The sequence below is a fragment of the Acanthopagrus latus genome, chromosome 20, assembly GCF_904848185.1.
Source record: "Acanthopagrus latus isolate v.2019 chromosome 20, fAcaLat1.1, whole genome shotgun sequence".
Lineage (NCBI taxonomy): Eukaryota > Metazoa > Chordata > Actinopteri > Spariformes > Sparidae > Acanthopagrus > Acanthopagrus latus.
Window position 1 is genome coordinate 15,781,952 of NC_051058.1, and position 24,562 is coordinate 15,806,513.

The following is a 24,562-nucleotide window of genomic DNA, read 5'->3' on the forward strand; positions in this document are numbered from 1 at the left end:
TGTTTTGTTTTACTGGTAGCTGTCAAATGTACTTTTGCAGAAATACGTCAAAATGGGGGAAAGTCTCTATGTGTTTTTTCAAATAGCCTTTCATAACAGAGGCAGGTGGAGAAACTACAGCAAGCACACAACAACCACTCACCTGCTGTTTGTCAGGTTTATTTGGATTGAAAGGCTGAATCTAATAATATTTTTTAGTAAAAGGGAATTTTTGCATCAAAATACAACTGGTTACAGAGCATCATGGGACACATATGTTAGTTAGTTAATGGGAAAATGGCAAAGATGATTGAACCGGCTTCAGCTTGGGGTCATTTCATCCAAAGAAGAATTACGGGTCTTTGTCAAAACTAACATTTCAAGAAATCCTTTAAACGCCTATTCCTTACTGCATCACCTAACTTACAAGTTCATATAGTTACAAAGAACCATGGGAGAGAAACATGACAGAAAGGTAGCTAAAAATAGCTGAAATTATTAAAATTTTTTGTGTTTTAAGGGGTCAGTTCACCCAAATCATATAAACTAACAAACACTTTCAGTGCTCTGAACACCACTAACAAATCCAATTCACCTCCACTGTACTGATGGTGCAGAAAAATGCGAGATTGGGGTGTAAAAATCTGGAAAAACACAACTTTCTGCTCTGCAAGGTGAAACTAATGGTAAGAAGAAATATGTATCTTTGTCATTTTTGCTAACTGACCCTCGAAGAAATCCTTTAAATTTCCTCGTCCCCTCGGCTTGTTCCCTGACACAATTTTCAAGCTTCAATGAAACACGTCCTTTTTTTGAGATTAGCCACTAACAAACAGACAGAAATAAATGGGTCATTTACTATAACCTTCTTGGCCCGAGGTGATAACGAACACGTCATGGCAGCCCACCATACAGGCGAAACAGAGGCGCAGCCAGAGCCTGTGATAGGGCTGTGTGATTGGTAAATGATATGCTAACACAGGACACACTCCACTGCTCCCCCCCACACCCCACACCCCAATCCATGTGGTTTAATCACATTAAAGCAAAATGCCGGCTGTGTTTTGGTGAAAACCTGCGCGGCGTTGCTGGATGCTGGAGAAGCCCAGCACCGACTCTGCATCCCTGCTCTGTTTCTGGCAGTGAAACACAAGTCCGACCTCCTCAGAGAGACAGCGATTTGAATATTTACCGGGCTCCCATGCCTCTGCCTTTTGACCCTTAACTGTTTGCTGTGAACCTGAACTGCAGGTTAAGTAGAGGAGGGTAAAAGGGATATGCTCCGGAGCTCAGAGGCTGGGGAGGGCTGTTTATCGACGCCCTGGTGCGAACGGCCACGCAGGGGGATAATGAGCCAATAAGGCACGAGGGGTAAGGCAGGAGAGGAAGGGAGAGCGGCCGTCCTCTCCCCATCTCTGATCACTTATTTTGGCCTGTCTAATCCAATCATACACACGGAGCTAATATAAGGAAGTGTCCGCCTCGCACTCCGCAGGTCAATATTTATCGCCTCTCTGCGTAATTCGCCGCTTAACTCTCTTCCCTCTGCTTCTGCAGCTCCTACACCTGTTCGCTCTGAGAGGCGAAGCCACCTGTTAGGCAGACCGTAATGACAATATGAAGTGGCGACGGCATCGTCTCTCACTCACCAGGAACCATTCCAGCGAGCGTGGAGGTTGGGTAGCTGCCCTGGCCTGTGGGCGGAACGTGAGGGGGATACCCAGGTAAGGTCGTGTTGGCCATATCTCGACCTGGAGACACAGAATGACACAAAACAAAAGAAAAACACAACGTCAATGGATCAGTTTATGTTCATGACATTTGAAGAAAAAACATTTTTGTCTCTTTTCCTGATTCAGAACCAAACATTGGTTTCATGTTTCGGGACTCAATTTCGACAACTAACGTTAGCTACTGTTGCATAAACTCAATCCAGCGTGAGTCCCTCCTAAGAAATCCACAGTCCAGCAGCATTCAACAGGCTTGTGAAGGCAACCGAGAGAGACAGAGAGGGTATTTTCAAGTGAGGTTACAATCCGATCACATACGACCAATAAAAAAAAAAAAAAAGGGACTAATTCATGTATATTTCTACAAATAATCAATTATCAACTATGATGTTGTGGAAGAAGTATTCAGATCCTGCAGTAACACTGTAACACATAATGCAAAAAATTCAGTATTGTAAGTAAAGGTCCTGCAATCAATCAAGTATAGATGAAAAGTACTCATCATGCATCAGACTGTTAGTAGTCAGAGTATTCTTCGCTATATATTGACCCACTGGGATATTACTAGTAGAAGCCAACTGATACACAGATCTGTGGAGCCAATGCCAATACTGACATTATTCTGATATTGATATATGTGCATATAAGCGCACACTGTTTGCAATGATCCCTAAAATGTGCACTTGACAAAGCTGTGAAATGGCAGAACATTTTTTTTTTCAGTGCACACACAAAAAATAAACAGTACATAGGAACTAACTAGGAATTTAACAAGTAGAAATAGTCCAAATCACAGCTGAATCTCTACAAATGTGTCATATTTCACCGATTTTATATCTGAAGGTGCAATATGTAAGAATTGGCCAAATGTTTGTTGTGACACTCCAAACATGTAGGGGGCAGCGTAGCATATAACAGCTAACTGCTAATAGCTGTATTGTCTTGAGTATACATCTATGACTACCTTAAAGAAAAAGGATAAATTCAAGTAGGAGTACCTCAAATATGTACTTGAGTAAATGTGCGTAGTTACTTTTTATCTTCGCTTCGAGTTCTCACAGCGTTAATCAGTTACTGCGGTTATATAACGCAGCCACTCCACCACGTTTACAAGACACAGTTATGTTGCTATGCACACGGTGACTCGTCACCACCGTGGCACACAGTTAGCACAACGACTCGCTGTATTTCAGGTCAAACATTTCAAAGACTGTGTTGCCATTTCAGCCTGGTACTAAACACCAGAAACCACCAGTCACCAAAAAGAACGCGGCACAAAAGCAGCTGCACTGAAAACCGCTCGCATAAATATGTCTCCTCATTACACAGTTCACACTTGTCGAAACATCGCAGCCTTTACAGAATCCCGTAAGGCTCCTCTCTCTGTTTCCCCTCTGAAGTCTGAGGACAGTGGCCTCTCTGCCGAGCGTCACCCATCTGGCTGCAGATATTCAACTCTGTAATTGAGAGTGACGGCTGGGTCGTCCTCGAAAAGCCACGGGGACGTTTGGACAACGGCACGTAACCCCAATCTGCGCAGGGGCCGGGGCAGGAGAGGCCCCTGTTATGTTATCATCTGTGAGGGCCACTTGGACTCGGAGGGAAAAATCATCTCCCAATGGAGCTTTAATGAGGAAGCAGTGGGTGAAGCCACTAAAACACCACAACGCAACTGTTGTCCAAGGAAACAGAGCGACTCCCAACTACAGGAGGGAAGATATTTTATTAAAATGATCTGAAGTGAATTCAACACCTAGTGGAGCTTTTGTTTGTCAGGCTAATTGATTTTAATACTTTCTGCATCTTTGGACATCATTACAGACAGTATTTTAAATTTTTATCCACATACATTACAAGATCAAGCTGGTCAATGTGACTTCTTTTAGATATATCATTCCTACACCGTTTAGTTTTGTAATCGTACCTTTTTATTTAACCTAATTCAATTTGGTCTACATTCTTTTCGTCTTAGTCTGTTCATGCTGTTTTTGGCCAGATATCTCTAGAAAAAGAGGATTTGAAGATGATAAATGTAGCATCCAGCATTACCTCACCTAAATACCTCAATCTGAAATGTTTGCAACACCTATGTGATGGTGCAAAGAAAAATATCAGAGAATAGAACAAAAATCAGCAAAATCCTTCAAATACGTCACGCTTCAAACTGATGATACAAGTCAACTGCAAGACTTAACCTCCCAAAGGACAAAACAAATTCATCTGTCTGAATTTCAAAAATGGAATCCACTAATGAGAGCATAAACCACGGGAAAATATTAATATCATGAGCAATGTATTCGTTGAACTGAGGGTTGAGCGTATGAGCCCTCTGGGTATTGAAAAACCAGCTACTACAGGCTGGCAGGCATACTGGCTGCAGGGGGGGCCGCGGGGGGCGGGGAGTGAAACGGCTGGTGAATCTGGTGGCAGGCCTGGAGGTCCACAGGACTCAGGCCTGCCAGAAGGAGGAGGAGGAGGAGGAGGAGGAGGAAGAAGAAGCAGCGGGGGAAGAAGGAGTCATGGAGGCCATTTATTGCTTTTTCTTAATGTAGGGAGGTGATGGATGGATGCAAGCCTTGTTTCTTTGTAAATACAGATAAAGATGCAACACAAGAGAGACAGCTATGACCTTCTATATGTGCTGCTTACATAGATTATACATGGACACAGACATGAGGGTTAAAATATCACAGGGAATATCAAACCACCTTGTAGGTTGTGGTTGTCTTTCCATTTTTTGGTTGGTTGGTTTGTCAGCAGGTTTACACGAAAACTACTGAACAGATTTCCACAAAACTTGGATGTAGGATGGGTCTCAGCCCAGAATAGAGCCCATCAAGTCTTGGTGCAGATCTGTATAACAGGATGGACTCAGGAATTTTTTCTAACGTCTGTGAGAAAGTACATATTTTGACATTTTCTCTGAGAATAATGCAATGGATCTTGATGTGGTGAACTGATGAAGATGCGGATCCTCGATCTGTCAAGTTTGCTATCTGATTAGGCTTGATTGAATTAAAATGGACTGTTGGGCCTTGGTGGAGGTATGCGCTCTGTCGTGTGCCATTCAAGATGCACGGCGAAATCGTCAAAAAAAAAAAAAAAAAAAACATTCAAAAATACTTAATTACAGCAGCAGCACTTGTTTTTAAGGGTGTTGTCACGAGACACTTCCGACAGTGTCTGATTTTCAACTACACCACAAGATTTCCAATGCATGACTAATTAAATATTATACTTTAACTCCTACAGATCATACATACAGATCATATAATGTCATCTGTTAACAGAAGATGAACTATATACCTCCAAAGAGGCCATTCTGTGTAAAGGATTAATCCGAATACCTTGATTACTATGAATTCTATCCAGACATGTTTTCCCTTCTGTATCCAAAAAATGTGCCTTTATCATAATAAAATTACAACAGTGTGTCTTATTTCCCCCAAAAAACATATCCGAAAAAGAAAGAATTTCTCCATTTGAGATCATCGTACGATAAAGAAAACGATTCAGTCTCATGTTGAACAGCTGCTCTCTATTATCCGCGGGTCTCGGCTCTGATGGCTGTATTGTACGAGGCCTGGCGAGATGTGTCTTTTGGTTAAAGCGCAGCAGACTCGAGGGCTGCCGAGTTAAAGAGCTTTGCAGAGAAGAGTGAGGTCATGCCGGACCTTTCATTTATAATAAGAATTAGTTAGCCACAAGCCAGTGCACATAAGTCAAAGGGAGCCGTGGGAGTACTGTAGGTGGGGGGTCCGGCAAGGGGTGAGGCCATTGTGTGTGTGCGAGTGTGTGTGTGCGAGCGCGTATTGTCTAACTGTCTCGGCAAACACTGACCCAATCTTTTCTTCATTATTATTGCAGCAGCTACAGCAGTCGTACATGTTTAATAAAAGTAAATACCCTTATCTCTTCATTACCCCGCTTCAGAGCGATGAAATACATAATGAGCTCGGGATCTCTGCCGTTACCTTACAAGGGAAACATCTCGTTAAATTTTCTTTCTCTGAGATACGGCAAAACTAGGAATACCGGGAAGAGCAAATAACACTTATTCATCTACTTTTCCTCTTCAAATATCTAATTCAGATTCGATCCCAGTGCTGATTCTTGTTTGTTTTACAGGGGGACACGCTCGTACACCAAACTCCAGTCGTGTTTTTGCTATTGTTAATGAAATTGTTCTAGAAATATGTTTTCTTTTCCAGTTTTATAACATCAGTGAATGACTGAGAAACTGTATTGAACTGTATGTGGGTTGATACTGATCAATATTAGATCTGATATCAATCCAGGGCATTGGGTCAGGGCATCGATACTTTCAACGTAACCTTTACTGGGGTGCTTTTACCTTTATTCTAACCTTACAGCGCAACAATAAAATGTGTTTTTATGCCTTATTTTTGGAATAGACTAGTGGAAATCATCATGTCTTTTAGTAAAAACAAAAGAGGTTTTTTTTTAATATGCAGACATACAGAAGCAAAGGGAAAAATCTAGTTTAATTTCTTAAAGATATGGCAGAACTGGCAATGAATAAATAACACTTATAACATCAGTGGTTCTGATTCAGATTGGCTGATTGATCGGACACTTTTTATTTGTTTCGTCATTCCTTCAGAAATGGACACTCTACACCAAAGCCCATTAATGTTTGTGCCAATTTTAAGAATTAATTCCACTTCAAATCTTATTATAACCATGAACATCAACATTAAAACACATTTTCGTGTTTTTTTTGCTTATATTTTTCGAGCAGATGAGTGAAATCCCTGTACATTCGTATTCTGTGCAAATATACTAATAGCGAAAGATCTAAGATGTGGAGAATGCATTTTCCATACGCAATAATAACTGTGAACACCAGTCTCTCACCATCCGCAGCTTCTTTTCATCACTTGTTGACTCTGATAATAATAACCTCAGCCTCTCTTGAATCCTGTTTTTGTATATTCCAGGATACAGTTGGCAGCGGCTGCCAGCAGCTCTGCGACTGTTGCTTTATGTCCGCTTTAAAGCCCTCTTTCAGAGAGGCGCCAGTTCGGAGAACTCTCTGTACAGCAATGATAGCCTCATTAGCTGCTTCCTAGCCTTTGTTGTTTTTTACAACAGAGATGTGTGTCCAGATTCTCATTAAAAGATGGGCTTCTTTATATTGTCTGCTTCCTCTGACAGTCCCCTTAGATTGAACGCCAGCAAATCAAGTTATTTATTTTCCTCTGGCCTCCTTTTTTTTTCCCCCCTTCCCTGCGAAAATCAATTCAAAGATTTTTTGGTTTGCTGTTACAAAAGCCTGTTGATTTCCGTCTTAATTTCAAAGTGGCTCGAAATGGTGGCTACTGAGCTGGGAATACAGCACTTCCTGCTTTTTAAAGTGCCTTGAAATATCTGATTTTCACACACAAGATTGTTCCGAGTGATGTGCAGGTGCGACCAAAAGGCTCAGACTGACAACAAATGTCACCATTAAGTGGCTGAAAACGTCACAAAGTTTAAACTGATTATGCTCGGAGAAGATTCTTTGGTTTTATCCCGATCCCCGCCACAATGTGACAAGAAAGGTTGCGCTCCGCTTCTGCATTAGCATCAACTCCGTTTCTTAAAACACAAACAGAAAAGCGAGGGGTGACCTTCTCTTCATTTGGCACGGGGACAAAGTCGTTTGCGAATGACTCCTTTGCTTGCAAGAGTATTAAATTTAGCATGACAGGGACACCTTCATGTTTGCTACAACAACAACCAAAAAATCTTTGACCTCCATTTTCTAGGCTATATGCAGAATGGGGCAATTTATCACCAGCCAAAAAATCTCAGCACCCTAATTAATTACAACTAAGTAAAGAATGTTTGGAGAGCCAAATTGCTTTAATTCCCCAAACACCGGCTGAAAGTCATTCATTATCAAATGTGTGCTCAAAGGTTAGTTTGCTTTTGCGAAGACGAAATAAGCATTAATTTCGGCGCGCGGGGCCCTGTGGGGAGACGGGCGAAGGCCACACATCACTGACGGCAGGTTCGCTGTCTGATCTTTGCTCGCTGCTCACTGGACAACGGCGGGTCTTGGTACTTTCTGTGTAGTTCAGCCTGAGAGCACTCACTCACCCTAATTGTTAGCTGTGTTTGCTGGATGAAGTTTTTTTGTTTAGACGTGATAATAAAGGGGTGTACGGTGGCAGCTCGCTTGAGGAGGAGAGGTGTCATTGACACAAGGGGCTTTAAGCCTTCCGAGGCCTCCATTAACAGGCCCAGCAGGGAATATGTTTAAAGAGTCTTCAGCATGCAGTCACCGAGCGGAGATGTGTAAAACTCCCACCGAGTGCTCAGGGGAATCCAGCCCCCCCCCCCCAAAAAAAAAGATGGCTCTTAAGTCTGAAGCCCCCTCCAGAAAAACAGGTGGGCTCTGACTAATTTCAGGAAAATACAGAAACTCTCTATAGAAATAGTGGACAATTGGCCGTATCGAGGCCATCTCCCCCATTTATTTCTCAAAAATACACACAAAAAAAAAGTTCAGAGCTCCTCCTTCCGTTATTCATAAATTCACCCGCGGCTCACACTATTTGAATTTTAAGCGCTTCGACTGAACAAGAATAAGAAGCACTTGAAGATGAAATCCATCTCTCGAAAGGGAATTCATCAAAGAAATTACTTCCCATATCAACAATAGAAATTACCTCACAATATGCAATTGTCCTATCCACATATTCATGGAACCCTTTGGTGTTTTTATGGGGTAAGAGGGACTATTTAGCAGGTAATACAGCATTAATGTGGAGGAGAGGGAGAGAGAGAGAGAAAAAAAGTGTTTTAATGGAAGTGGCTTCTTGCCTCTGAATTTCGATGATGTGCACAATGCCCTTAAATCCCTTTCTTATTTGAGCCTGCTTTGCAGGTACTTTTGAGCCTTAATAGGATAAGCAGAGGACACAAAAGATTTCTATCTCTCAAGTCTTTCACTTCGCTGAGAATCCCGGTCTCTGGCAATGAGCACTTCATGAATCATTCATTTTTAATAGATTATGCAAATTCCGGCACATAAAATCAACAAGATCAATAACTGCGGGCGTTTTAATTGGTGTTTGAAAAAACATTTTAAGGATGAACATAATCTCCAGTTCTTTCCCCCCGTAAAGACACAATTAATTTGAAATTGGATCTCGGCCTAAACACTGCAGATAATTTACTACTTTTTGCATGGCTTAAAATTCCTCTGGTAGGCTTATCACCCGCAAGTAAACTGTAATACTCAGCCATTAGAGAGACCACACACACCTGAATATCACATAATAGGCACTGAGGGAAAACCAAGCAGAGGAGCCACTAACTAAATACTAATTACCAAGTGGAAGTTTGTACTTTAGTTTGAGCTCTGTGTGCTCCATTTCTCTCTCTCTCAAGTTTTAAGATTTCCTCTTCTTAAACCTCCATCTTTGACAGGGACAAGTGGAATTTGTGCTTCAGTGCTGATTTAAAGGAGACTTATTCTGCTTTTTTATGTTTTTGTCCTTTCCTTCAGTGGGTTATAACTGGAAGCTAAAAATCACAACATAGCTGACCGGAGACACAGTGAGCGGTGCGGGGTCAGGCGTGTCTGAGCTGACCAATCAGAGCAGACTGGGTATTCAGGAAGGGGAGGGAGCCTTAAAGAGACAGGAGCACTTCAGACAGAGGGGGAATACAGAGCTGCAGTATGAGCAAACATACAGTGTTAAAGCATATAAGCCTATTCTTGTAGAAACCCCAAATAAAAGCATGTATACGCATAATATGTCTTCTCTCATTTATCACAAACAATTAAAAATCTTAAAAGTGCATGATGTAGTTAAAGGAAAGATGAGAAAGAGTTTGTTTATGTGTAAACAAATTGAATAAACAAAGTCTCTTCGTTTGCCAAAGGACAACACAATTTCAAGCTGTTTTCCTTTGTTTATATGTGGCGGACCCTGCCACCTCTCTAGCTTCGAACAGAGTTCTGGGGACATTATTGTCCTCTGAGAATGACGTGTTTATTAAATCATTGCCAAAAAAACAAAACAAACAACTGTTTCTGAGTCTGTATTATTAATACACTGTGTTCGAATTCTTAAAAGTGCCTCTTTGATGAGACAAAACTCCATGGTAGAGTTCATTATTGTTTGAAAAGTTACCTGAGTAGTGGTACAAACGCTTTTGTAAACTTACTTACTAATGGATGGAGACGTTTCTCTATTACTTTGACCTCTTTACGCTTTATTTTTCTGACTTCAGAAAAGGGCATGGACTGAACTTACTGACACAAAAAAAGCAAAGTTTCACATACACACACACACACACACACACACACACACACACACACACACACACTGATATGCATACAATCCCATCTTTCTTCCCCTACATGTCTCTTTGCACCTGTAAACCAGTAAGGAGACCCTCTCCGCGGAGACCATCTAAAGTATCCCAGGTGCAAACAAAGCCGCCTGCAGAGCCAGACCTGCTTTCTACAGAGGCCATCAGTGCACAAAGGACAAACACACACCTTTCTTCTCAGGAGGCCTGCCTTACAGGGGAAATCTACCTCCCACATATTAATGAGAAAAGGGCCCTTTCTTTTCTCATAAGGCTGCTCGGCTATCATTTGAGAAGAGGGTGGTGGTGGTGCTGCTGCTGATGGTGGTGGTGGAGGTGGAGGTGGGGGTGGGGGCTGCTGCAATTTTCAATCACCCTGTCCTCCCCCGCGCAGAACTCGTTGCCTTTGATGGCTGCTGCATAATTATATGAATTTTAATAAAAGCTCTGTATATTAATCTCAGGCCCCCGACAGTCATCGTAAACTTTCAGTAAACTTAACCTTCTTCTTGGTAATAACACAGCAACAACGAAACAATATTTCAATTAGCCAGGCAGTCATTAACTGTGACAAGGAGAGGAGGGAGGAGAGAGAGAGAGAAAGAGAGAGAGAGAGACAGAGAGAGAGAGAGAGGAAGAGATAGGGAGGGTGAAATAAATGATCATGGTGTTAGAGTCAGGCGGCAGAAATGCCAGAGCGTATTTACCGAGGCACATTACTCGTGCTTTGGAGACACACAAACTGTCTCGCGGCGAACAAATCACAGGAGCAACACAGCAGCAGCCAACAAGCAGTCGGTCCTGCATGGTGGCCTCTTTTTTTTTTTTCTCTCTTTTCTTTTTTTTCTTTCACGAGACCTTGCTCTGATACACAGTCATAGTTCTGATGTGCTGACACCCAAAGGTCCTTGTCCGGGCGGTGACTGAACAGCTCACGCCCCTGCTCGCTCAGCAAAAAAAAAAAAAAAAAGACCAGACGGAGGACAGCTGCTAAGCTTTTATCGCATCATCGTTACCACCTTTTCAGCTCAGAGTGAAATGGTATTAAAAAAGTCTTGACACTTAACTTTTTGGGTTTTGCTTTTATTTTCACACATTTCATTCTTTCTTTGTTGTCAATTGCACAAGCATCGTATTTTTTTTTCTTTTCTTTCTCTCTCTCTTTTTTTTTTTCTTCTCAGCTGAAGCTGTGGCTCGGCAGCATAAAGGCGTACTGTATGGCACTTGATCTTACCTACAGGGTAGCTTTGCGACACACTGGGGCCCAGGTCTGGGTTGGCGCTAGAGGATAAACTGGGCTTGACTTCGTCCAGGCTGGAATTCAGGGCAGGGAGCGAGTACTCATTAGCCTGGGAAAAGGACAGTTGAATCATTACACAACCAAACAATACCTAGATGGAAATCCTCCCTTCTCCTCCTCCATTAAGCGCTCCACACAGGCCTGTGCGAGTATAAATTTGTATGAGAGCATTGTGTGTGTGTGTTGTGTGTGTGTGTGTGTGTGTGTGTGTTGTGCGTGTGTGTTCAAGCTGCAGGGTGGCAGTTCAAGCATATCATGAATGTATTTTGGTATTGTCTGAGAGGAAGTGGGATTTTGAGATGAGTGAAAAGCCAAGGCGTCAGCTGGCCCTTTGTGCTTGACTGCAGTCCTACCCCTGATCAGCCAAGGGAGAAAGCAGTTCTGCTTTGTTACAGGCACACCATGTGGCCCTGTTTGAGAGACACCATTCACCTTTTTTTTTTCCTTTTCTTTTTTCTTTTGCCTTTTGCTTTTTAATTTGGAGGCTTAACCACTTTTAAATTTCATAACTTCTTATCTCTGAATGGAGTCGCTTGTAAGGACTTGCACTTTTTTTTGTGACGGATCAGCTGAGATGTTGCCTCTTGTGTGCGTTCAGATGTTCAGAAGTTCAAATCGCACACACACACATGCGAGAAAAACACATTTTTAGCTTGAGCAGTAGCGATCAGAGTGTAACTTCCATTTCAACCTGACTTTAACAAAAGTGAGACAGACGTGGAATATGTGTGTTTGTGCTTCTTTTATCTACAGAAAACATTAAACGTTTAAATTTCAAAAGCTCAGTGGCAGGGTTGCTATTGTTTGGATATGTCAGATACTGGTGCCAGGTTACCTGAGCTCCAATACCATTACTAATTTTATTTTAACTTTTGTGCCTGTTGAAATGAAATGTGTCTTATGGTTCTAAACTCAGCTTAAAACCCCAAAAGTCTAAAATTGTCAAAAATTTGATTTTAATCAGAAGATATCTGATTAAAAAATAAGTAACTGAGACTGTTGATCTAATCAGGCGTTTGATGCCAATTTACGGGAGTTGAGATTGACGCTAAGGAGGATAAGATTCCAGCTCTTGCCAAAAAAGTTTATCCAGAAACAATGTCCTGATTTTTCTGCATGATCAACAGGAATCAGTTTTTTTTCCTGGGGACTGTTTTCTTTAGTGGAAAGTAATTCCAGTAAAAACCTCATGCAGCCAAATCTGTGGATTATCCAGATTAACCGGGACATTGTTTTCTGGACGTGTCTTTTTTTTTTTTTTTTTTTTAAAGAAGAATGTTCAGTTGAGCACAAAAGCAGTGGAGGCCTACTAGGTTTAAAGAAATCTCGGCAAGTGTGACCACTTGTGTCGTTTCTGTAATTTGGGTTGAACTGACCCTTTAATGAAAACTCTCCTCAGCTCATCTCTCATCCTCGTGTTTCCTTTTGTGCATCCTCTAAAAGACACTCGCGGCAGATGTTAGCAGGGTTTTCCTTTAATGAGATGAGACTTCCGGAGTCTGAGTGTTGACAATGTTTGTCCAAAGCCCAGTGTGAGGCTGAGTGGCTCAGTGGGCCGCGCTCCCACAGGGGGGGACGCCCGTGACCCCACTCTTGTCTGCCACTATCACCGATAAACTCTAATTGTCTGCTACAACTGTTCACTGGCACAATGTCGGATGTTTTCCTCTATTCTCGGAGGCCTCAGACGCCAAACAGACGTTTTTATCATGCAGATAAAGGGCAGAAGGGGGAAAAAAAAAAACTGAAAAGATGGGTCTGAAAGGGATGACCAAATGGCTAGCAGAAGTGTGGGAGGGGTGAATCCATTGCGTTTTGCATCTCCAGAATGGCTTTTTAATGCCCCGCTACAGAACCCAGACACTGGCTAATAGGGCCACATTTTCCAGAGGAAGGGAAAAAAAATGGTGAGGCGCCCGTAAAGGGAAAGTGCTTCTGATTAATATTGCATTAAATTAAACCTGATTTTTCTAGACTGCTCCTGGCCTCCTTTCCCCCCCTTTCTTTCCTTTTTTTTTCTCTCCTCCTTACTTGCCCTCTTTTTTAGCCCGACCCTTTTAATACTCTCCCTGACGCTCTTTGTGATTGCAAGTCATTTCCAATTCGTTTTGGTATTGATCTTCCAGTAGAAATCAGTTTTGTAATTAGCTGCAAATTAGGCCCTCTTCTGGAGGTGAGGCCTGTCCCACTGATTTATCACCTGCGTAATTCGCCCCGATTGGAGAGAAATTAAAATGAACTCAATTAGGGTGACTGCTTTTTGCTTTATGGGTCCGGCTTGTAGTTTGGTGGGAGAAATTAATAGTCTCTTGTTGTTTAATAGTATAATGAAAGTAAATAAAGGTTATCCATTGTAATAAGCCCAGAGCTTTTAATAAGCGGTGCTTTGTGGCTGTCGTTTCGGCGTGGGGGTGGCCGCTCCCCAAACGCCTCTTAATTTTTTGAAATGAGGATGGATGGCGGAGTGTTGGCTGTGATGTGAGAAGGACTACGCGCTTCCATAGGTTCATTTCACGAGCGCATGTTCCAACAGAGGCCGCCCCTTCTGGTCTTTAAACATCAAGATATGACACAGAGGCAGTTGAATAACACAGCAGGAATGAAGAAAAATCTAGGTATCGATTAATTTCATGTGGCCTCACTGTTATTCTCAATTATAGGGGATACAAGGAATGTGTTTTTCATCACAAAATCAATAACGTGTGGGAGTTTTCCTGGTGATTCCTCCAGCATTATACATGCTCGGTTGTAATCCAGTGCTTGGACATCTCGGACGTTTGTTTAATTAGTTTCTGGATATGATTTGGGAGTATTTCTGAGTGTGTTTTTTGCAGCCCAGTCGCCAGGATGTAATGTGAGAAGGCAACGTTTTCTGCAGACCACAGATTTGTGTTTGAGTCAATGGATATTTTGTCTGCAGACATTTCCAGCTGTTTTTGTGCAGTCAAAACAAGTTTTTTTTTCACAGTAGACCTGGGGATATTTCCAGCTTTTTATATAGTACCAAACCAGTGTTTTTTAAGGACACCTGGGATATTTTCAGCCATTTTTGTGGCAAAACCGAGTCTTATTTTAAGGAGATCTGCAGACATCTCCAGCTGTTTTTGTGGAGACAAAACCAGGTGCATTTACAGCAGACCAGGTGATATTTCCAGCTGTTTTTGTGGCATCAAAACTGAGTGATTGTTGAGGAGTCTTCCAGACATTTGTAGCTGGTTTTGTTAAAACCAAGTCTTGTTTCTTGGAGATCTGCAGACATCTCCAGCTGATTTTGTGGAGACAAAACTGGCTATTTGTCACGGGAACTCAAAGCATTTCCATCTATGAGCGTGATGATTTAACAGGTATTTGATGCCAAAACATGATTTTTCCAACGTTATCCAAGTGTGTTTTGTGCAAAAACCTAAACACCCAAGAGAAAAACATGAAGTTCAACCTAAACAAACTTTGTGTTGCAAGGTATAGAAACAGTCTGCTTTAATGGATCTGTGATTTTGCAGAAAGGTACCTCGCTGACATTAATTCTGGCAATTGGGTTGATTTTCGTGTTTCATTCAGAGCCACAGTGTTTTTGTGTGTATGTGTGGAGACGTGGTGAGTTGCGGCGATCTACTAACCTGTTCCGGCTTGATGTGCTCCGATGTAGGGAAGACGTCAGGGTACGAGGGGCGCTCAAAGACCCGGTCCAGCGCTTCCAGCTGCTGCTGGGTGAAGGCATCTGCCCTAAGGTGTTTCCGTAAACTCTCCACACTACCCTGAGAATCACTGTTTGGGCCAGAACCATCTGAACCATCTACAAGAAGAGAGAGCAACAATCGAGACACTGACCCCGGGAAGCTGGCCTTTACTTCAAGCTATATGCACTTTATATTCTCCTCATGTGTTTTTTTTTTTTTTTTTCCCCCTGTACCACCTCTGCGGGGGGATCTGAGGAGGACAGAAAGGGATGGAGTGCAGGTTTTTTTTTCCCGCCCCTTAATGGCTGTAGTGAGCCACTGGCTACATCACACAGGCTTTTTCCCTGCACCCCCCACCACAGTAGTAACACCATCATGATCTGAGAGCCCTCTGGTAATTGATGGATTACCATCACTTGCAAATATATACATGTTGTGGCAAGCATGTATACTAATGAAAGCAGCAGCGAGCCCATTATAGTGCCTTTTTTTCATTCCAGCCAGGGTGATTTTTTAAATTTATTTATTTTCTTTTCTCCTCTTTCTCTCCTCCCCAAAAAAACCCAACCGGTGCAATTCAAGACTCAAGAGCATTTTTTTTTTTCTTAAAAGCACAATTTCCCTTTTTTCACAATTCAATACCGCTTTCATTCTCGCCGAGTGTGTGATTCCATTTGGAGGACAAGGGGCTGAATAAAATCGTACAGTCTAGTTCAATCATCCTGCTCTCCAAACACAGGAATTTTCTCCCGACTCCTGACCTGATTACCCCGACGGTTGGGGAAGAAGGATGCCTTAGCTTTTCCCGTTGTCACTTGCGTGCGACGCTTTAAAGCCTTTACAGACCACCCTACCCTACCTCCCTCTTTTTTTTTTCTCTTCCCTTCCTTTCCTCCATCACACCACCCCGCCCACACACACACCTCCTCTCCTGGCTGCAGTGGCTGTGTCTGTAGGTCTCCTCCCTGGATCCCAGAAAGCTTTAGCTCCCTTGCAAATCTGTCATTCTAAATTTGCGGCAGATTATGTTCTCCCCTCAGTGGGAGAGCGGTGATATATGATATGCAAGGCCCCTATTGATTGCCTGATCTGGTGGCAAGAGGGAGCTGAAATGAACTTGAAATGAACATCATGCCTCAACTCATTGTGCGTATAATACTCTACTTAATCCCACATTTTTCTCTGCCATGGAATTCAATTGATCAATCATGTCTGTGTGATAGTACCATTTGGGAGGGTTATTGCCATTCTATTCTGCTGCTTGACCTTTTTTCACAGGCTGAGGCCAGAGGATGAACCCGGCTCTCCCACGAAGAGCCCGAGCAGCTATAAAAAAAAAAGAGTGTGTGAGTGTGCGAGCGTGTGTGTGCGGGTGTCTGAGCAAGTGCGAGTGCGTGCAACCTGAAATTGTGCTGATAGCTGCAAAAATGACAAGCAATAAATAAAGTTGTGGGTGTCGCTAACGATGACTTGTAAACGCTCGGTTCTGTTTTGTGTTTTTCTAGCACAAATGAACGCAGGAACGTGGCGATGCACCGATCCAGTACTTCGTTAGGCTCATCGGGTTTCGACCCCGATCCACATTAAATGCAGTATGTTTGATCATGTAGTCGTGACTGAAACAGTTTTTGAATCAGTTTTATCATATTACATCATTTGAATATTAAATACAAGGAAAAGAGAGCACTGGTAGAGGATCAGTACTCTGAAACAGAAGAGAAAATGTGGGAGTGATGCGTCGCTATCATTCACCGCTCAATGTATCATCTGTTATTGGAGCTCTAATAAATCGAAAATATTTCAGTACTTCAACTGACCACTGGGGGCTGGCTCCGACAGTGAGTCAGTCCCCTCAGACCGCCATCTTAAAACATCCAGCTTTACAGGAGAAATAAACATAACAATCTGGTCTCTTTCATTAATTTCTATGGTCTAGAGTTGTGCGCAATTAACGGCATCGTACTTTGAGTGGCAGCTAGCTAGCTGTTAGCAACCAGGCTTCATTCAGCTTAGGTGGGAGTCAAGAGGGTTCAGGCACCTATGGGTGACGTCACGAAGACTACATCCATGCTGTATACAATCTATACATTTATAGATTATACTTATGTAACAAACGTAGAAGTCAACATCTGGTGGCACATACATTAAAGGATAACTTGCTCCAATCCACCATATCATCTAGACATCGCTGTTTCCTAAGATTCGTATCTGCCCATTCCAACCATTTTTATGAAGCTGTATCTGCTCATACTGAGGAATATAACTGAGCACAGTATTACATATCTTTCTACTGGCACCAGTACATCAAATTTTGAATAATCAAGATGCTCAATGGAAATTTTCCCAAAATTTATCCAAAGAGTTTTGTGCTTTGAGCAACATTTGACCACAGTAGAGTTTAAATACGCTCACTTCTCGGTAAACCTTTAAAGAAATCAACACCGCTCTCTTGTCGGCTAAATATGAGGCTACAGTCAGAAGATGGTCAGTTAACTGAGCACAGGGAAGCTAATGTTGTCTCACTGCTTCCGATCTGATGCTAAGCTAAGCTAACTGTAGCTGCACATCTAAAGGACTCACTGACTCTCAGGACGAAAGCGAACACCTCCAGGTGAATATGCAGCAGGTCCTCTACTCACCGCTCACCTACTATTGCTGCCTCTTGTCACTTTATCAAACCCAATTGTTCTCTGTGCTACCAAAGCAAATAGAGTCATTAATTACTTTCCATCAGCCGGCCTGAGCCACAGCACCTGATCAATACCCCCCCACACACACTATATTTGTCATTCACCACAGTGGAATACACTTCCCACACACAAGACAAACCATCCTGGGTCAACCTACACACTCGTCTTGCCACTGCTCACGCCGAAACAGACAGTCCCATCTGCCCTCCCAGCTACTGATTCCCAGCTGACAACTCAACTGCGTTTTGGACGATGAAGACGATTCGCGGTGACATTTTCGAGTTTGCGCATGTTTAATCATTTTTCGTGGCTGTCCTCCCGAGAAAACTGAAGAATGACTCATGACTTGTGTGTTGTTATGATAGAGCCACAACAAAATAACGTTACAACGCAGGAGTCAACTGTTAGATTTCTGTTATACTTTATACTGTTATGTCTTTCAACCGTGATTATGTTTGTTCCCTAACTTTAACCTTGTGGTTGTTTTTTGGCATTTAATTGCAACTTGTTGTAAGTTTCGCATTGTTAGTAAAAGACTTTCCTCCTTGAAGAATACTGGTTATTTCACATGAGCTCAGACTTGTCAGAAAAGTGACCTTATGGTATTTTCATGCACGAATCATTCAGCAATATAAAATCTAAATCCGGGTGACGGTACACAGACCTGATGAAGCAGATTATTGGAGCTTTTGGGTGCTAAACTCTTATAAATGTGTACTGATTCTGCCCTTTTCCAATTAAAACTTGTTTTTTGTTTATTTGTTTACTTAAATTAGTGTTAAACAGACATATTTACCATGTGCAAAAGTATAAATGTGCTGTTAAGTGTTTGTTTTCGTTACTAAAAGAAGTCAGATCCATTATTTGGACATCCCCAAATCTGCCCATTATGCAGCGGCGATACTGATCTTTGACCACAGTGGCTTTGTTGGTGCGTTACACGCTTGTACTGCTCTGTGGTCGTTTATTGATCATCTCCGGAGTCGAGTGTATTCATCTTGACATCAGTCTGCATTAACACTCCGGTAACGAGGGAGCAGCCTCCATCAGATCAGATAACCAGCTCTATAAAGCAGGCTCCTCTCTGCGGGTTTGGCACCCGGAGGTCACGACCCCTAGCAGGAGGCTTTAGCCGACGTAACTCCGGAGCCCAGACAGGGAGCGAGTCTGAGTGACTGCCCGCCAAACAATAACACAACAACCACCATGAATGAAGTGTTATAGTGGCTGTGTCTGAAAGTCTGACTCCAGCAGAAGGAAAGGATTTCAGAATAAAAGCCCTTCAAGCAGTGAAAACAGAGTCTCTAAGTTCTCGTCAGAGACACGAGGAGGTGAGCCGGCGCCTTGAGGTCACGGAAGCCCCCCCCCAATCAGATGAATGAGCTGGACCCTCCACCCTCCTCTCAGTCTGCCCCTTGTTTAAGTAACACGTCAACATACATACGCTCTCGTTTCCCTCAACACGTTGTTACGCATTTCACAATAATACACCTCTATAATTTCCCGCCTGACTCAATTCTCGGCTAATGAAATCAAATTAAAAACAAATTGGATGAACTCAGCTGCGTTTTTGTTTTCCTAATTGAATGTTTTGATTATGTAAACATAAATGAAATAGTGCATTCGGAGGGCGACGCGACTGTTCTGCATCGACAACGATCGGGGATTGATTCAGGAAAAGGGGATTAAACGATGGTGGATTGATGGAAGTGATTGAAAACTTTTTTTTTTTAAAAAAAGATTCTCTGTTCCCAGCCTCTAAAATGTGAGAAATTCTGCTTTTCTGACTTTTATTTTACTATCACTAGATATTCTTTTAAGGTTTTGTGCTGTTGGTCAAACAAAACAAGTAAATTAGAAGTTGTTTCAGACACTTGAAATGCATTTACATAATCAAGATATTTCTCAATTGCAGTTACCTGTTGCTTATTGCTTGCCGGGAGTCAATGTGTTGTGATATGCCTGAGTTTATAAAGGCGTTGTTAAAGGTGCAATATGTAGTTTTTGGGGTATAAATCTTAACTGGAAGACTTACATAGTTTTTGTGCCCAAACAAACTAAATAAACAAACTGTTTTTGTTAAACTGACCTTAAAGGACAACGCACGTTCATGCTGTGTTACTTTGTGGCGGACCCTGCCACCTCTCTCGCTTCAAACTCCTCTGAGATTAACTTGTTTATTCAAATGGGGCAAAAAATTAAAACATTTCTGAGTTTGTGTTATTACCTCGTTAATACTATAAATATTAAATCTCTCCCCAAAAACTACGTAGTGCCCCTTTAATCTAATCTGAAGGTGCTGACATTCTGCCATGCTCTGAGTTCCTGTGTTGATTCCCCCCCCCCCACAAAAAAAAAACAGATGCTGATACACAGAGCAGTGTGTGACGACGGCCCCGCTCCATCACTCATCTCCCTCCACAGTCCTCATGACGCTCAGAGAGGAGAAATAATTAATTCAACAGCTACTGAAGCACAGAATCACATCCATTCTGACTGCCACTGGCTATTGTTGTTGGCTTTTTTCTTTTTTTCTTTTCGAAATTTATGATGATCATCTTATCATGAAATTTCTCTCTTGGTATTTCGCTCATAAATCAGGGGGAGAAAAAGCGATGACACAAAAGCGAGAAAAGGGATCAGAGCCGCTGAAATTAAGAGTCATCTACGGGCCCGATTGTGCAATTTTGTGGCGGCGGCGGTGGTTCTGAAAAGGGTGGTGGGGTGGGGGGTGGGGGGACATGTGATATGACTTTTTGAAAAGGGGGGCCCGGACACACTTCACGGACACATGTTCTCGACGGGGGCCCTCCGAGCTGTCTGCGCAGGTCAATTCAGCTTCGCTCAATAACAGGGAAGGTGAACAAAAAACATCCATGAAAGCAGATTTGTACTTAAACAGCCGATACTGTGTGAGAGATTTGTACTTGACCCCCGAGAGCGGAGGCTTCTTCTTTGTCTTTTCTGAGGGCCCCTACAGAAGCAGTGGGTGAGGGGGGGGTGGAGGGGTGGAGGGGTGGAGGGGTGGCTGGAGTGAGCCGAGACGTGGATGTTAATCTGCGAGCTAATAGCTTTTCTCTGCAGAGTCGCCGATTCTAATATATGTCACTTTGTGAAAAAAAACGGACAGCCGTGGTCACCGCGGAGCGCCGTCCCCTCCCTGGCTCCGTCCGCGCAACAATGGCTGCCAAGTGTAACATGCTACTTTTAATTTGCAATAACACGTGACAATAGCAGATTAATGGCTCTTATGACACCTGTGTCCCTGAAGCTCCTCTTGCCGAGACCCAGTGTACATAACGTGTGTCACACTACATTATCTCTACATCCCTGCTGTAATGGTGGGGGGGACCTTTTTTTTTTTTTTTTTTTAAGGGCACTGCTGACTTGGAAACTCAGGAGCTGTCTGCCCGCTTTGGCAGAGCGCCACAGCGACTGCCTAAAAACAAATACTCCGGGCCACACAGCCAATCCATTTTCACCGGGTGCTTGTGTTGCTCGCCTCCTCCTCCCCTTCCTCCGTCCCTTCCTCCTCCCCTTCCTCCTCCCCTAACCCTTCCCCTCCTTTCCTTTCGCTCATTTTTGCTCATGTTTTCAACCCTTGATAATGACTGCTTGTGCCATAATCATCATGAGGCTTACCAAGTTAAATAGGGCTCAGGCGAGCTACTGTGCTGTGAGGAAATTTAATCCAAGCATTAACTGGCTATAGACTACTGCCTGCTGAGGGAGGGCAGAACATGTCTGAATGGCAAACAAGGCGACGCCGCAGCCGAAATAAAAAAAAAAGTGTGATTTACACCAAAGTCGCTCGTGAAACAGCAGCTTGCAGACATGCCTCTCACTCATGGTTGTTTGATTTTCAGAGCAACATACTGTGTAGCTGTCCTGGTTAAGAAGTGTTTTTGTCTGGAGGAGGACCTAACTAGTGAGGTCGTGGTGACAGCATGTGATTGTGTCCAGATATATTTCTCCAAAAAAATGTGTTTTTTCAATGTTACCGTTACAAAAAATGCACAAGTGGAAGCAAAGACAGAAGGCCTCTTAAAACCATTGATGGCATCTCTCTCAAAAATACAGGTATAAAATGATAAAAGGTCACATGCAGCCCCAGGTTATAACATACTAGAACTGAGGGACTCACTATTTTCACCAAAATTAAAAAACAACGATGATGAAACAGCAGCTCAAACATGCGTCTTACTTCGAGTTGTTTTTATTTCAGAGCCATACTGAGGGTCTCACGTGCAGCTTTAGTGGATAAGAAGGTTGGACAAGACTTATGGCGAAAGCATTTGATCGTCTTTCTTTGAAAAACGACCAAATACCTTGTCTTTTCCGGTGAAGATGTTACAAAAATGCATGAATGGAGGCAAAGACAACAGCTGTTTGATGGTTTCTATGCCAAGCATGGCCTCAATAGTAAATGGCTGTATAGTTCCACATACACCCCCAGATTATGACACACTAGGGCCTGAATTTCAAAACAAAACTACTCATTATTTCATGAAACAGCAGCTCAAACATGCTTCTTACTTATATTTGCTTGATTTCAGAGCCACATATTGAGGTATAATATGAGTTTTTGCCTGTTTGGCTAGAAAAAAAGACCTACACTGATATGACATATGATACACTGATAATGAAATATTCACTGAAAAGCCTTTTCTTAAGGTGAACTAAACAAAATTCATGAATGGAAGCAGAGACAGAAGTCCTCTTAAAACAGTTGATGGTATCTGTGGTAAATATGGCAAAACATGGCATCTGTGATGATTTTCTTCCAAGAACACATCACAGGAATAATAAAACATGGTTATATAAGGGCCGTGTATGCCCCCGGGGTTATGACATACAAGAGCAGCGGCCTAAATTTCAAAACAAAACATCTCACTGTTTCCACCAAAACTGAAAAACAACGATCATGAAACAGCAGCTCGAATGGAAGCAAAGACAGCAGGCCTCTCAGAAACAATCAATGGTATCTATGACAAATATGGCAAAATATGGCATCTGTGATGATTTTCATCCCACAAATACTCCAAAAATGATAATAGAGAGGGCCAGATTATGACATTCGTGGGTTGCAGCCTCAATTTCACAACAAAACTACTCAGTATTTCCACCGGAATTTAGAGAAATGATCATGAAACAGCAGCTCATACATGCTTCTCACTTCTATTTGTTGGATTTCAGGGCCACATACTGAGTAACTACATGCAGCTGTCTCAGACATGAATTGTTTTTGTCTAGTTTGGCTAGAAAAAAGTAACAAAGTAGTAATCTTATGGTTACAGAATTTGATCATTCCAGACTTACTGCTCAAAAAAACAACTAAAGATTTTGTTCTTTCAATGTAAATTTAACAAAAATGCACAGCTTCTTCAAACTGTTGATGGAATTTAAGGCGAATACGATAGAAAGATCTTGTTTTTCAGTATAAATGTTTATAACAAATTGCACGAATGGAAAAAAAGACAGAAGGCCTCTTCAAACAGCTGATGGAACCTATGGCAAATGTGATTTCCCCTCAAAAATACACCCTGCAAATAACAACAGATCGTTACATAGGGCCATAAAACGCCCCCAGGTTATGACATGCTGGAGCTGGGGCTGAAATTTCAAAACAAAACTACTCCTGAATGGATCCAAAACACCTCCACATCCTTAAAAAACATGTCACATATAACGCATAAAAGCATCCTAAATGACAACAAAGGCTCTTTTTTTCAGAGGCACTCTTCAGTCTGCAGGAGAATCTTGTCATTTTCATGTTTTATTTTTTTTTATTATTTTTTTTTTGTATTTGGGCTAAGGTGCACTCTAAGAGCAGACAGTAACAGGGCAATAGTGTCTACAGGGTAACATCGTATGTAATATACTATTCTTACAAACTGTAGCTCCGGGCGAGACATTGCTTTTTTTGCACTGGAGTGTGTGTCTGTGTGTGTGTGTGTGTGTGTGTGTGTGTGTGTGTGTCCAAGGGGCCTGGGGTTTATGTTTTGGAAAGATAAAGTATCCCTGACCCCGTGGTTCCAGGTAGGCACCAGCTGGCCGCTGAGAGAGTATATAAGAACCACGGCTCGGTCTCCTTCCGTCAGCACAAGTCCTACTACCACGCACACACACACACACACGCACACACACACACACACACACACACACACACACACACTTTTCTTCTCTTTCATCGTAATGCTGGCCGAGCACCTAAATCACAGAAATGGCAGCACATCAGGGGAATCATTTGAGACCGAATAGCCATAGAAACATGGCGCTGTCACCTGGAAGACCTCCACCAAACAGGCCAGCTCACACACACCCACACCCACACACACACACACACACACCTTATTCCTCTCCCATGCCCTTTAATACCTCTTTGCCCTTCAGTAGCAATCTGCATAGAAATGTGTGCATTCTATCATTCAGTGACTAGACATTACACCCGGGCTAATATGAAAGGGTCCTCGGAAACGACCGAAAATGAACCCCCTTTCGAAAAATACCAGACGTTTGCATTATGCCTCCGCGATGGCATCTCTTACAGGGAAAGGCTTGATTATGTCATTTGCCATGTCCACGTCATGCTGGTTTTTATATCTTTGCCAGGAAATCTACCTCTGACAGGTCATTAGTCATCCCCTCCCCTCCCCGCACGCACATAAAACATCAATTCCACTCAATATCCCGCAAACCCCCGCGCTTCTCGACAAACGCCAGAACAAAGAAGACGCTATGTAAACTACTGCCGCGCTCTGATTAGCTCTCATTCCGGAGCACTGCAGAAATAAGGCACTCATTCCCCACCCTGTTTGAGATAACTGCCCCCCTTCTCTTTTTTTTTTTTTTGTG

At 42.5% G+C, this 24,562-nt stretch overlaps 1 protein-coding gene and 1 long non-coding RNA gene across 6 annotated transcripts in view; one reads left to right on the plus strand and one right to left on the minus strand.

The window, feature by feature from the left end:
* Positions 1-16,821, plus strand: part of LOC119010424 — a 37,389-nt gene extending 20,568 nt beyond the window's left edge. Inside the window, exons 4-5 of one of the 2 annotated variants that reach the window (XR_005071966.1) lie at positions 1,537-1,703; positions 14,987-16,821. This is a non-coding gene — a long non-coding RNA (uncharacterized LOC119010424). Of the gene's footprint in view, positions 1-1,536; positions 1,704-3,109; positions 3,328-14,986 lie in introns of those variants that run through there. The other variant, XR_005071965.1, reaches the window with a different exon arrangement.
* The window catches only part of pax2b (paired box 2b), a 38,462-nt gene that overhangs the window by 4,712 nt on the left and 9,188 nt on the right, over positions 1-24,562 (minus strand). For 2 of the 4 annotated variants that reach the window (XM_037082565.1, XM_037082566.1), the window contains exons 6-8: positions 14,958-15,133; positions 11,275-11,389; positions 1,629-1,730 (exon numbers count right to left, since the gene is read on the minus strand). In XM_037082565.1, the coding sequence (XP_036938460.1) occupies positions 1,629-1,730; positions 11,275-11,389; positions 14,958-15,133 (393 nt within the window). The remainder of the gene's footprint in view (positions 1-1,628; positions 1,731-11,274; positions 11,390-14,957; positions 15,134-24,562) is intronic. The other 2 variants (XM_037082569.1, XM_037082567.1) reach the window with 1 other exon arrangement.